Source organism: Berghia stephanieae, chromosome 3, assembly GCF_034508935.2.
Source record: "Berghia stephanieae isolate SIO BIC M18660-M18661 chromosome 3, UCSD_Bste_1.3, whole genome shotgun sequence".
NCBI lineage: Eukaryota > Metazoa > Mollusca > Gastropoda > Nudibranchia > Aeolidiidae > Berghia > Berghia stephanieae.
This window is the reverse complement of record NC_088362.1, coordinates 59,867,670-59,883,202: the sequence shown is the minus strand read 5'-3', so window position 1 is coordinate 59,883,202 and position 15,533 is coordinate 59,867,670. Positions and strand designations below refer to the sequence as shown.

The 15,533-nt window shown below is 37.0% G+C and overlaps 1 protein-coding gene across 1 annotated transcript; it reads right to left on the bottom strand.

Annotated features, from left to right (window-relative positions):
* Positions 1 to 670: 670 nt before the first annotated feature.
* Positions 671 to 14,059, bottom strand: LOC144968100 (perlucin-like protein). The gene is made up of 6 exons (XM_078906097.1): positions 13,899 to 14,059; positions 5,971 to 6,132; positions 5,400 to 5,488; positions 4,122 to 4,275; positions 2,145 to 2,273; positions 671 to 857 (listed from the first exon to the last, which is right to left on the bottom strand). Exons 1-6 carry the CDS (start codon positions 13,954 to 13,956, stop codon positions 712 to 714), a joined length of 738 nt encoding a protein of 245 aa, XP_078762223.1. The 5' UTR covers positions 13,957 to 14,059; the 3' UTR covers positions 671 to 711.
* Between the last annotated feature and the right edge of the window lie 1,474 nt (positions 14,060 to 15,533).

Genomic DNA, 15,533 nt, shown 5'->3' with positions numbered 1-15,533 from the left:
TAAAGAGCTCGTTTGGCAGAAAAAAAAGTAAAGCAAGAACTAACAGCTATTGCGTTTGAGTGAAATAAATCTATTTTTGTATAGGTTGGGTGTTTTGGGGACAATCCGGAAAATGGCCGGTTAGGAGAGAATTAAATTTTTTTTTTTTAAATCCCTTTATTCATCCCCAAGGGGAAATTTGTCTTTCGGGTCTATTCCAAGAGAAGACTGGAATATCCCAGGCGTCAGCCGCAGAGCAGCGCCGCAAAGTGAGCTAGGGCGATGTGACTTGCTCAAGGCCACACAACGCAGCGGCGGGTGATTGAACTCGGTACCTTTCGGGTAGGAAGCAAAGACCGTACCACTGAGCCACGTGCCCCTAAACCAACTTAGGAAACCTTAAGAGTAATAAGTGTGAGGATATGTGGTCTAGTGGTATGACACTCGCTGTCGGATGGGAAGGTCCTGGGTCCGAGCCTCGCGTGCGGCGCATAGTTGAGTCATTGGAAAAGACCCTCTAATAACATTCTCTCACCGTACTCAGGTGTAAAATGAGTACCTGGCCGTTAACAGCGTTGTCTTTGTCCGAAAGCGCTTTGAGCACATTTAGTGGATATTGCGCTATATAAAAGCTCATTTTTTTAATAAGAAAAAATAAGGGACATTCAAATGAGTTCGAGGAAACCGTATGTTCGTAGAAACCGTTTTCGACGGTAGTCTAGTGTTTATTGCTTATTTTCCAATGGGGTTATCCTCTCCTAGTTTACATCCATTCTCGGTCATCTTGTATCCAGGGTTACATCTACAATCCCAGGAACCTCTTGTGTTGACGCAAAGTTGTTTACAACCCCCGTTGTTGGTAGTGCATTCATCAATATCTGTGAATTAGATTAGAAAAGCAACTTAGTTATGATGACCCAAAGAATTCCACTAGGTTTTAGGACGAAAATAACTATAATATATGCGGCTATGTGGCTTTTTGGTTTGACACTCGCTTTCGGATCGGAAGGTCCTGGGTTCGAGTCCGTGCGGTGTATTGTTGGGTCCTTGAAATAGGCTCTTTACTCACATTCTGTCACCGTATTCAGGTGTTAAGTGAGTACCTGGCCATTAGCAGCGTTGTCTTCGCCGGAAAAAATGTAATAATGCCTAACAGGCGTTTCCATGTCCTGCTCTACATATTACGTGTTGCTGTTGGTCAGGGGCCCTTTGTAAAGCGCTCTGAGCACGTTTAGTGTAAATTGCACTCTATAAAAGCTCGTGTTTTCTTTTTAATATGGAGGAAAACATGAGCATTTATATCGAGCAATATCCACTATACATGCTCAAAGCGCCTTACCAGGTGTCCAAAGCCTACTGCAACACTTATTATGTAGGACGAGACATGACTGCCGTCTGTTACGCGAGATTACATTTTTTTCTCAACAGAGACGATTCTGTTTACGGTCAGGTACTCATTTTACACTCGAGTATAGTTAGAAAATGCGAGTAAAGAGTCTTATCAAAGGACTCAACTTTGCGCTGCGAAGAGTGGAATTTTAACCCTGGCCCTTGCGATTAATGACGAGAGTCATAATATAAGAGGCTTATTCATCATCGTCATCATCATCATCATCATCATCATCATCATCATCATCATCATCATCATCATCATCATCATCATTATCGTCGTTCTCATTGTTATGTTAAAAAAACACTACCCAAGATTCGCATTACATCATTACAATAATACAAATATCTTTGTAATTATTAAACGAGTTCTTTTTATTGTGCCCAATAACACAACGAGCTTGCGATTATGTATTATTGCACGATAGAAATATAACCAGTAACCAAATGGTATGGTATTAATACTTCTAACCACCAAAATTTGTATCTTTCTTCTTCTGCTTGAATGGCAATTTGACCCAAAACAAACAACGCTGGGTTTGTATTCATGCGCACCAAAAGATTATTTGTAATTACTTTTACATTTTTTTTGTGTAAGGTGTCTTTTACACCTTATTACACACCAATGAAATGTGCGAAGATGCAGCAATCGTTGAATATTTTTTTTTTATTCAACGCGTTCAAATCATTATTCAACGATTATTTATTTACTAAGAAATGATAGTGCTTTTCAATGAGAGGGCTGGAATAATATCAGTACAATAATCGTTGCTTACCATAACATTTTCCGTTCTCTTCAGCGTACCCTTTTTGACAGGTCTGGGAACACGACACAGCCCAATCCTTATTGGCGGATTCAGTGCATTTAGTCTGGCACCCGCCATTCTGATACTCGCATCCAGGACCTGTGTGGGATGAAACATTTCGTTAAACAATTAAATGCAATCGTTTGGAAAGAGAACAACAAGAAATTAAGTGAGTAAGAAAATGCCAGAAGACAATAGAGAATAAAAATTTCACGGCGGCGAAAGTGCCTGCTCCACTCACTTTTCTGAATTAAAAATTCACCCCAAATACCGGAGAATACTCAATCAATGTCTCAATCGTTTCTATGTTACATGTTTGTGTTGAGAACATTGGCTATTAAGCTTTAATGGTGCCCAACTAACTTCGCGGCGTGTGTGTGTTGACCTGTGACCTCAAGAAGTCGGGAAGAGAAGGTTCTAATAAGACTAGGGTTAGAAGCGACCTTTCAATGGGGTCGTGGATAGCTCATACGGTAGAGTCACGATCTCCCCGGCCAATCGGAGTTATCGTACCAGTAAGGTCGCGGGTTCGAGCCCCCATAGCCGCCGCAAAATTTTTATTCTCTATTGTCTTCTGGCACTTTCCTACTCACTTCATTTCTTATCAACATAAGTGCCTGCTCCACTCACTTTCTTTTAGTTTGAAAAGACCCGTGTTTTAAAATCCGGTCAGAAAACTTGTCTTTTGAATATCATCGATTTAAATGACCCTCATCTTGGCAAAATCTCTCAAACCTGGGGCAGCGTGGCTCAGCGGTACGGTCTTTGCTTCGTACCCGAAATATCCGAGTTCGATCACCCGCCGCTGCGCTGTGTGGCCTTGAGAAAGTCATCTTGCTCTAGATCAATATGCGACGCTGCACTGCGGCTGACGACTGGGTGATTCCAGCCTTCCCTTGGAATAGACCCTAGAGAAAAATTTCCCCTATGGGATAAATAGATTGAATTTTTAAAAATGAAATGATGTTCCTCGGTCTCAGGTTTGGGCTTTTTTGCCAGATGGAAGTCATCTAAATTGATCGATATTTGAAGGACGAGTTTTCTGGCCAAATTTCTAAATACGTGTTTTTCCAGAGTATGGCAGTTAACTGGTTGAGTAATGATAATATTATTATACCTTTTATGAGAAGACAATACAACACGATTTAAGAATGATAACTCGTGAATTACAATAACAAAATACTTTGGGTAGAGTTGTTTCCCCTGATACAGATGGCGCGGCTACAAACGCAGTGTGATCAGTATCTTTGAGCGGTGCGTTCGAGACATAAATTTAATCAACACTGTTTATTGATAGTCCTTTTACAAATTTTGTTTTTTAAAAGTTTGTTTGCTTGAAAACAATAAAACGAATAAAACGAATAAAAAAAATCCCAACGCCCCTAGTAATAATAATAATAATAATAATAATAATAGTAATAATAATAATAATAATAATAATAATAATAATAATAATAATAATAATATAATAATAATAATAATAATAATAATAATAATAATAATTATATCAATAATAATAATAATAATAAACATAATTAATAATAAATAATAATAATTAATAATAAATAATAATAATAATAATAATAAATAATAATAATAATAATAATAATAATAATAATAATATAATAATAATAATAATAATATAATAATATATAATAATAATAATAATAATAATATAATAATAATAATAATAATAATAATAATAATAATAATAATAATAATAATAATATAATAATAATAATAATAATAATAGATAACACATTTTTAGCGCATTTTCTAAATTATACAATGCTCAATGCGCTTAATCTTCATCGTTAATGTCACTATTGTCATTGTCGTCTACATCACCAAATACATATACACACACACACACAGACACACAAACACGCCCCCCCCCCCACACACACACAAATTCACATACAACAAAACAATAGAATCAGATCGAACCTCTCTTTTCGCAAATAAACTTCTTATCCTTTCCACAACAAGAGTTGTCGTTCCAGTTGTAATTATGGTCAAGATGGACACAGTCTTCATCCACCATCTGTCTGTTATTGATAAAGATGTTCGGCTCTCCTTCTGCCCAGTGGTTAAACGTATTCTGTCAATCATAAAGATAATAACAATGATAGTAATAACAATTATTATTATTATCATATTGACGTGATATTGAGGATTGTGGTGTGATGAGGATGATGATGAAGAAGAAGAAGAAGAATAATAATAAGAAGAAGACGAAGAAGAAGAAGAAGAAGAAGAAGAAGAAGAAGAAGAAGAAGAAGAAGAAGAAGAAGAAGAAGAAGAAGAAGAAGAAGAAGAAGAAGAAGAAGAAGAAGAAGAAGAAGAAGAAGAAGAAGAAGAAGAAGAAGAAGAAGAAGAAGAAATGAGATTTCTTCATGATGTCCGTCAAATCATTTTCATAAAGATAGTATGCACTTGGCTAAGACGCTCACAACATTGCCATCCGGAAGTATAAAGGACCAACACACAAAACTATGTGTAACCTTAAACGCTTATAGTCTGGTTAATACAGTTTAGTGAGAATTACTCATAAACGCGGAGGGCAAAAAACAATAACAGAGACCTGAGTGACGTCATATTCGTTTTATCAATAGATAGAATGCGCTTGGCCAAGGAGTTCACAACATTGCCATCCGGAAGTATAACGGACCAACACACAAACTCTGTGTAACCATGAACTTTTATAGTCTGGTTAATACAGTTTAGTGAGAACAACTCACAAACGCGGATGGCAAAAACAATAACAAAGGCCTGAGTGACTTCATCTGCATACTATCTATACTTATTGTTGCTCTGCGAATAAGTAAAATGATCACAACATCGCCATCCACATCAAACAAACCAACACACACATGTGTATGAACAATTAAAGTTTATAGTGAGAACTAATCATGAATAGGTGTGTCTAAAATTAATATTTGACATGAAAACTTTGGTTCTCCTATATATAGAACGATGTTGACGTCACTCGGGTCTTTGTTATTGTTTCTATTTTTTGCCATCCATATTTGTGAGTAATTCTCACTAAACTGTATTTGGCAGACTATTAACGTTTAAGGTTAAACACAGTTTTGTGTGTTGGTCCATTATAATTCCGGATGGCAATGTCGTGAGTTTCTTAGCCAAACGCACACTATCTATAGCTTTCATTTTATGATTAAATTGAAAACAGAGTGTAAATAGAAGTAAAATAAGATATCTTACCAAGTGAGTTCCATCAATCCATGTGAAAGACCCTTCTTTCATGATGTCTGTCAAACCAATCCAGTAATGATCCCTGACCATGATTATGTCTGGAAACACGGAGAAAAATGCAATCATTATATATATATATATATATATATATATATATATATATATATATATATATATATATATATATATATAAAGTAATCTTTTTTTGAAAACACCGTGCCCACGTTATACCATTTTGAAGTGACAAGTGGCTCAGCGATACGTACCCAAAAGGTAGAGCTTAAGACCATAGAGCGATTTTTTAATAGCCACTAAATGTGCTCAAAGCGCTTTACAGCGGGTCCCTGGCCAACAGCAACACGTAACATATAGAACGAGACAGGACGCCATCAGTTAGGCGAAATTACAATTTTTCGGACAAAGACAACGCTGTTAAGGGGCCAGTTATTAATTTTACACCTGAGTACGGTGAGAGAATGTGAGTAAAGTAGTCTGAGAACACAGGAACTTCCGATCCGAAAGCGAGTGTCATACACTAGACCATATAGCCGCAGGTAAGGTGAGAGTTAAAGTTACTTACTGTTGACGAATTTCTGTGTAATCTCGTTTGGGATGGTCAGCAATCGGCCACCGTTCTGATGACACGCGGCATTCGCATCTAACCAATTCTTGGTAGACTCGATGATCTTGATGCATTTGTTACCAAGTTGATAATAATGCCAACCATACCCGCAAGGTCCGTCTGGTTTTGAAAAAAAATGTCAAATTATCATTTCATATCAAATCATATCGCATCATATCATATCGTATCATATCATATCGCATCATATCATATCATATCATATCATATCATATCATATCATATCATATCATATCATATCATATCATATCATATCATATCATATCATATCATATCATATCATATCATATCGCATCATATCATATCATATCATTTCATTTCATATCATATTACATCAAATCATATCATATCATATCAAATCACATCACATCACATCACATAACATCACACCACATAACATCACACCACATAACACCACACCACATTACATCACACCACATCACATCACACCACATCACATCACATCACATCATATCATATCATATCATATCATATCATATATCATATCATGTTAAAATTTATGACAATTGAAATAGGAAAAGAGCGGGTTTGAACCGGGACCCTGAATTCAATTAAGCGGGAAAACACTAAATAGCGGGAAATCCCCACCTATATTCTTTTTAACCTTCCTAAGCTACTCTTTTCCCTCCTCACTCCTCTCATGCTGCTGTTGCACCTCATTACATATTCACCATCCTCCTTTTTATTGTTCTCTACTCTCTCCCTTTTTCTTCTCTTCTTCTTCCTCCTTATCCTCCTCCTCCAGCTGCTGCTGCAACTGCTCTTGTTCTCCCTGCTCATATTCTTCATCCTGATACTCAACTTTCTATTGTTTATCAGTTTAATAAAATAATAACATATTATAGACAAACTTGTCTACGCCCAAACGTACAATCTAATTTCTTCGTCATTTTCCTCCTCATCCTCCTTCTCCTCCTCCTCCTCCCCTCCCACCTGCAACTTATTCTTCTTCATTTTTTGCTTCTTCTTCCTTCTCCTCCTTTTACTCTTCATCAATCTCCTTCTCGTTCTGCTAATCCTATTCCTCCCTCTCCTCCTTCTACCTTTCCTCTTCGTCCTCATTGTCTTCTTCTTCTCCTTTGGGTTATCATTTTATTCCTTTAGCCCTTTCAATATAATACAAAATTCCTATTTATATTGAACAAATAATATTACAAGATAAATAAGGTTTCAAATGATTATATTCATAATCAATGAAGTTACTTTGCCATGAAATTAAGAAAAAAAAAGACACGACTGTAATCATAACATTAAAAATATGTCGATATAAATGAGATTGTGAATATAATAAAATACATGAAATGTGGGTACACTTCATCAGTTTCCTTTCACCTCTACCCTTTTTGTTTGATTTATTGAAATCTTTTAGAGTAAAGTGTAGTCTTATGTTAATAAATAATTTGAGAGCAAGTCTCCACTACCCTTCTAAGAGTAACAGTAGCAAGTTACTATCACGGGATAAATTTTTAATTCAGAAAAGTGAGTGGAGCAGGCACTTATGTTGGTAACAACAAGATATGAAGTGAGTAGAAAAGTGCCAGAAGACAATAGAGAATAAAAATTTTTTCGCGGCGGTGGTGGGGTTTGAACCTGCGACCTTATTGGTACGACAACTCCGCCTGGCAGGTGAGAGCGTGGCTCTACCGTGTGAGCTATCCACGAACACAAAAAATATTCGTTTCAAACCCAAGTCATTTCTAGATCCCTCTCTCACCCACTTCTGGGACCGCTGATTCGTTCGCCCACCACCATCGCGAAGTATTTTGACCAGCAGTTAAGCTTAATAGCCAATATTCTCAACACAAACATATAACATAGAAACGATTGAGACACTGAGTATGCTCCGGTGTATGGGGTGAATTTTTAATTCAGAAAAGTGAGTGGAGCAGGCACTTATGTTGGTAACAACAAGATATGAAGTGAGTAGAAAAGTGCCAGAAGACAATAGAGAATAAAAATTTTTTCGCGGCGGTGGTGGGGTTTGAACCTGCGACCTTATTGGTACGACAACTCCGCCTGGCAGGTGAGAGCGTGGCTCTACCGTGTGAGCTATCCACGAACACAAAAAATATTCGTTTCAAACCCAAGTCATTTCTAGATCCCTCTCTCACCCACTTCTGGGACCGCTGATTCGTTCGCCCACCACCATCGCGAAGTATTTTGACCAGCAGTTAAGCTTAATAGCCAATATTCTCAACACAAACATATAACATAGAAACGATTGAGACACTGAGTATGCTCCGGTGTATGGGGTGAATTTTTAATTCAGAAAAGTGAGTGGAGCAGGCACTTATGTTGGTAACAACAAGATATGAAGTGAGTAGAAAAGTGCCAGAAGACAATAGAGAATAAAAATTTTTTCGCGGCGGTGGTGGGGTTTGAACCTGCGACCTTATTGGTACGACAACTCCGCCTGGCAGGTGAGAGCGTGGCTCTACCGTGTGAGCTATCCACGAACACAAAAAATATTCGTTTCAAACCCAAGTCATTTCTAGATCCCTCTCTCACCCACTTCTGGGACCGCTGATTCGTTCGCCCACCACCATCGCGAAGTATTTTGACCAGCAGTTAAGCTTAATAGCCAATATTCTCAACACAAACATATAACATAGAAACGATTGAGACACTGAGTATGCTCCGGTGTATGGGGTGAATTTTTAATTCAGAAAAGTGAGTGGAGCAGGCACTTATGTTGGTAACAACAAGATATGAAGTGAGTAGAAAAGTGCCAGAAGACAATAGAGAATAAAAATTTTTTCGCGGCGGTGGTGGGGTTTGAACCTGCGACCTTATTGGTACGACAACTCCGCCTGGCAGGTGAGAGCGTGGCTCTACCGTGTGAGCTATCCACGAACACAAAAAATATTCGTTTCAAACCCAAGTCATTTCTAGATCCCTCTCTCACCCACTTCTGGGACCGCTGATTCGTTCGCCCACCACCATCGCGAAGTATTTTGACCAGCAGTTAAGCTTAATAGCCAATATTCTCAACACAAACATATAACATAGAAACGATTGAGACACTGAGTATGCTCCGGTGTATGGGGTGAATTTTTAATTCAGAAAAGTGAGTGGAGCAGGCACTTATGTTGGTAACAACAAGATATGAAGTGAGTAGAAAAGTGCCAGAAGACAATAGAGAATAAAAATTTTTTCGCGGCGGTGGTGGGGTTTGAACCTGCGACCTTATTGGTACGACAACTCCGCCTGGCAGGTGAGAGCGTGGCTCTACCGTGTGAGCTATCCACGAACACAAAAAATATTCGTTTCAAACCCAAGTCATTTCTAGATCCCTCTCTCACCCACTTCTGGGACCGCTGATTCGTTCGCCCACCACCATCGCGAAGTATTTTGACCAGCAGTTAAGCTTAATAGCCAATATTCTCAACACAAACATATAACATAGAAACGATTGAGACACTGAGTATGCTCCGGTGTATGGGGTGAATTTTTAATTCAGAAAAGTGAGTGGAGCAGGCACTTATGTTGGTAACAACAAGATATGAAGTGAGTAGAAAAGTGCCAGAAGACAATAGAGAATAAAAATTTTTTCGCGGCGGTGGTGGGGTTTGAACCTGCGACCTTATTGGTACGACAACTCCGCCTGGCAGGTGAGAGCGTGGCTCTACCGTGTGAGCTATCCACGAACACACAAAATAATTCGTTTCAAACCCAAGTCATTTCTAGATCCCTCTCTCACCCACTTCTGGGACCGCTGATTCGTTCGCCCACCACCATCGCGAAGTATTTTGACCAGCAGTTAAGCTTAATAGCCAATATTCTCAACACAAACATATAACATAGAAACGATTGAGACACTGAGTATGCTCCGGTGTATGGGGTGAATTTTTAATTCAGAAAAGTGAGTGGAGCAGGCACTTATGTTGGTAACAACAAGATATGAAGTGAGTAGAAAAGTGCCAGAAGACAATAGAGAATAAAAATTTTTTCGCGGCGGTGGTGGGGTTTGAACCTGCGACCTTATTGGTACGACAACTCCGCCTGGCAGGTGAGAGCGTGGCTCTACCGTGTGAGCTATCCACGAACACAAAAAATATTCGTTTCAAACCCAAGTCATTTCTAGATCCCTCTCTCACCCACTTCTGGGACCGCTGATTCGTTCGCCCACCACCATCGCGAAGTATTTTGACCAGCAGTTAAGCTTAATAGCCAATATTCTCAACACAAACATATAACATAGAAACGATTGAGACACTGAGTATGCCACGCTCTCACCTGCCAGGCGGAGTTGTCGTACCAATAAGGTCGCAGGTTCAAACCCCACCACCGCCGCGAAAAAATTTTTATTCTCTATTGTCTTCTGGCACTTTTCTACTCACTTCATATCTTGTTGTTACCAACATAAGTGCCTGCTCCACTCACTTTTCTGAATTAAAAATTCACCCCATACACCGGAGCATACTCAGTGTCTCAATCGTTTCTATGTTATATGTTTGTGTTGAGAATATTGGCTATTAAGCTTAACTGCTGGTCAAAATACTTCGCGATGGTGGTGGGCGAACGAATCAGCGGTCCCAGAAGTGGGTGAGAGAGGGATCTAGAAATGACTTGGGTTTGAAACGAATATTTTTTGTGTTCGTGGATAGCTCACACGGTAGAGCCACGCTCTCACCTGCCAGGCGGAGTTGTCGTACCAATAAGGTCGCAGGTTCAAACCCCACCACCGCCGCGAAAAAATTTTTATTCTCTATTGTCTTCTGGCACTTTTCTACTCACTTCATATCTTGTTATCACGGGATATCACCTTGCGAAAACTAAGGGGAAGCACTCGTCGAGGAAACCTCAGGATAACTCTTGAGTAGATATTCTCGTTGTTAGTTCCCCGGATAATAATAGTGATTGTAAAATCGACCAACCTTCAGTTCTTCTTCTTCTTCTTCTTCTTCTTCTTCTTCTTCTTCTTCTTCTTCTTCTTATTTCAGCTTTATCATCTCCATGATCTCGGTTCATAGCATCATCTTCCTCCAGGCCCAGTTCTGTCATATATCGTCCTTTACCATATCCATCAATCTATTTTCTGGGCGTCCCTTTTTCCTTATCCCCACAAATTGTTTATCCAATACTTTCTTTCCAACACATTCTCCTTCTCTCGTCTCATAACGTGTCCAACTCATTGCAATCTATCATCTCTCATTTTTATTGAAACATTCTTCACGTTAGTCAACCTTCGAGTCCTTTTATTTCTCACTTATCTTTTCTTGTCCAACCAAGTGACTATCTCAACATCTCCATTTCTGATTTCTGCCACCTCAACTTCTTTATCTTGTTACTTTGTTGTCATTCATCCATTCATCCCATGATCTGATGATCGTCAGGGAGATACACGGGATGCATCTCTCACCACTTTCCGACAATCTTCTCTATTGTTGGCCTTCTCCAAGAGTTCTTCCATCTTCATTCCTGTTCATTCCTTGATATTGTCCATCCAAACTTTCCGTTGTCTTCCTCTTCTTCTTCCTCCTTTATGTGTGCCCTCCATCCCTGTACTGCACAAACGTTCATGCCTCACATTGTGACCATACCATGACAGTTTCCTCCTTCTAACTGTGGTGATGAGGGGTTCCTGTCGTCCTGCATCATCTTGCACTTCTTCCAGTACGTCCTTATTAGTTCTGTGTTCTGTATATATTGTAGCAGCTGTTTATTCTCCATCCCACTGAACAGAAAGTAACTCCAAGTGTCCTATTTGTGACTAGCATTTCAATTTCCAGCATTTAGGTCACGCCCAGGTCTGCTGCAAACGTGCATCGATGGGTTCTGAGGGAGTGGGCCGACTGTCCCCGCTGTCAGGGAACGCCAGCGACAGCAGACCACACAATCATACACAGCCCTGTGACAAGATTGGCGGGAGGTTTCGATGGAGGCTGTTCTCAATTAATTGCGGTGGCAAATTTAAAGACAAGCTGGAGACTTCCAGCGTGGAGATGTAGCCATACACTGCTACAACTACTAGTTCACACCGACATAAAACCACTTTGAGATAGAGGGTCAAATTTTAAAATTATTTTCCGAAAGAGTCAGCGTTGTTGACTGCCAGGTACTCATTTTACACATGAGGACACTGAGAGATTGTGAATATAAAAAAAGTATTTCGAGGACTAAGGCCGCAAGCTGCGTTTCTTTCATTTTCCTCTCCGGTCCGTCTTGTCCTCTATTTGACCTTTCCACTCAGTCGGTCTCTTGTTTTATCATAGTAATGTTAGTGCAACTCGCTCGTTTTTAGTTGCCGAACCGAACAGGAACGGAACGCGAACGTTTTATCTTCCAATTAAAATTTCTTTCAATTTCCTGCCCAACAAAGTGAAACAACACATCGAGTTTCTTTGTTATTATTTTGAGAACACATTTGAATAGTAATTTAAACGTTTTAGGTTACACGTAGTTTTGTTTGCTAGTATGTTTCATGTGATTGTTGTGAGTAAATGTATACTATGACACACTGGTTCATTCACGAACAGGAGACGAAAATGAATGCACTCAGCTTACAGAGTCTAAGGTATGTGCCGCTAAGAGAAATCTTAAACCTTGACCCTAACGGCCCGAATGCGAATGTCAAATTAATTGACCACACAGTAGCCACACAAGTCTAAATAGTATTAAACAAAAATGGATTTAACAGATTAAAAAAAAAAAGAGCAACATACCAAACACGGAACGTTTCGGGCTCAAAACCCTTCTTCAGCCAACAAAAAAACAAAAACAATAAAGACAATACAGGCGATTTCCCTTTTTTAAAAAAAAAATTTTGCGCACCAAAATTTTAAGCGTTGTTTTAATTCCGCTCAATTTGGAACTCCTTAGTTACATCCTTAGTTTAAAAAAAAAGATTTACTTTCCAAACTTTTTCTACAGAGAGGATCTACAAAATATCTCTGTCGTCAATCTCGAAATTAGTAAGTATTTATGTCTTTATTGTTTTTTGTTGTTGTTGGCTGAAGAAGGATTTTGAGCCCGAAACGTTCGTGTTTGGTATTTTGTTCTTTTTTTTTTTAAGCTGTTATTTTCATTTTTGTTCATTACTCTTTACAGTCCACAGCTTCTAGCAGCTTAGCATCACTCTGACTAAGGGTAAATATGAATATAACCGACGTGTCCACATATGCAGGTCTGACATCCGAACCTACTTATGGGCCTAGTTTAACATCGTAGTAATAGACAATATTTTGCGTCATTTTTGAGATTTCCATTACAACAATGAGCCCATAAAAAATTGGGTTATCAGACCTGCAAATAACTGCACGTCGAGTAAATCCTTTGAGTGCTTTGGATAAAAACAAACTAATAATTATAATGATCACAGACAGTCGATAATCAGTACGTATGTTATATATTCTTATTTTTTCAAGTTGAAAAGTTCTTGAAAGTCGTATTAGACATTTCAAGGCATAATATGAGCAATCTAGACAGTCTTTGATGCAAAAGTAATGAATATTGATGATGATGATGATGATGATGATGATGATGATGATGATGATGATGATAATGATGGTGATGATGATGATGATGATGATGATGATGATGATGATGATGATGATGATGATGATGGTGATGATGATGATGATGATGATGATGATGATGATGATGATGATGATGATGATGATGATGATGATAATGATGATGACGATGATGATGATGATGAATATTGATGATGATGATGATGATGATGATGAGAATGATGATGATAATGATGATGATGAAGATGACGATGATGGTGCGGTGATGATGATGATGACGATGATGATGATGATGATGATGATGATGATGATGATGAACGACGACTACGACGACTATGGTGATGAATTCAGTGTTGAGATCACTAAACTTACCTGCAGTTACAACCGCCGCAGAAAATACTAGAGGTAACAAAGTAAGAAACAGATTCATGTCTTATCAACTTTACAGCCAAACCACCGGTGAGAACCAAATCGTGATGTGTTCAGGATTCCCAAATCAAGTCTTGTTTGTCCCTTTTATCCACTGGCATACTCTGGAAAAAACCCATATTTAAAAATTGGAACTCACTGTTCTTATCAGTTTTAACCCTCTCCTTACCAGCCATTTTCAGAATTTTCCCCCAAACTTCACACCCACCCAACACAAAAACAGACATTTCTTAGTCAAACAGAAAAGCAACAAGCGCATTCTATACATATTATTGTATCGACAATATGAGCTCTATTACAGAATGTTAAGTTTTTATAGCTATAGAAAAATGAAATGAAATCTTGATGAGAAAAGTGACGGTTGTATCGTAACAAATGTGACGATTTTCCAATAGGTGGTAAGCAGAGGGTTAAGTATTTACTGTCTGTCTACGTAGATGGTGATCAAAAACACGCGTGACATAAACAGTTAGGATCAGTCATTAATTATCGTGTGAAAAAAAAACCCAAATGACATGTGTTGTAAACGTAAATAAAATAACATTCACACGATATAGGATTATAATAATAATAATAATAATAATAATAATAATAATACTAATAATAATAATAATAATAATAATAATAATAATAATAATAATAATAATAATAATAATATTAATAATAATAATAATAATAATAATAATAATAATAATAATATAATTATATATAATAGTAATAATAATAATAATAATAATTTAAAAATAATAATAATAAAATAATAATAATAATAATAATAATAATAATAATAATAATAATAATAATAATAATAATAATAATAATAATAATAATAATAATAATAATAATAATAATAATATAATAATAATAATAATAATATAATAATAATAATAATAATAATAATAATAATAATAATAATAATAATAATAATAATATTAATAATAATAATAATGATAATAATAATAATAATAATAATAATAATAATAATAATAATAATAATAATAATAATAAAAAATAATAATAATAATAATAATAATAATAATACTTTTGTACAGACGTGTTATAATTTAGACAATAAGATAAAAATACAATGGAAATAGGATGTATATATAAAAAAGGAGCAGCTCCATCACCAGAGCCGCGCTTTATTATATGAATGATTTCAACACTGTAAAATAGTTAAAACTGTCACTATAAATTGAAAATTGAGAAGATTGTAAAACAAATAGATTAATAAATTAATATTTACATTATTTGAAAGCAAAAGTGCGAAAAATTATATAAAATGATTATTGCTTGTTGTTAATAACCTAATACCCTAATAACATAATAGCCTAATACTTGGACGGCAGAAAATTTTTTCGGTGTCTCTCTGTTTTTGTTGAAATAGAGAAAGGGCGACCAATCCTTCCTGACATAATAACTGATGGTCTTAGTGGATGATTCTGGTCATTAAATACTTTTTTATGTTTACTCATTTACTGTCATATCAAAACCAATACCTTGTATTTCCTTACATTGCATGATTCCATTTAAACAATATTATTACATTAATTCCAACTTATAATTTGTGGTACAAAT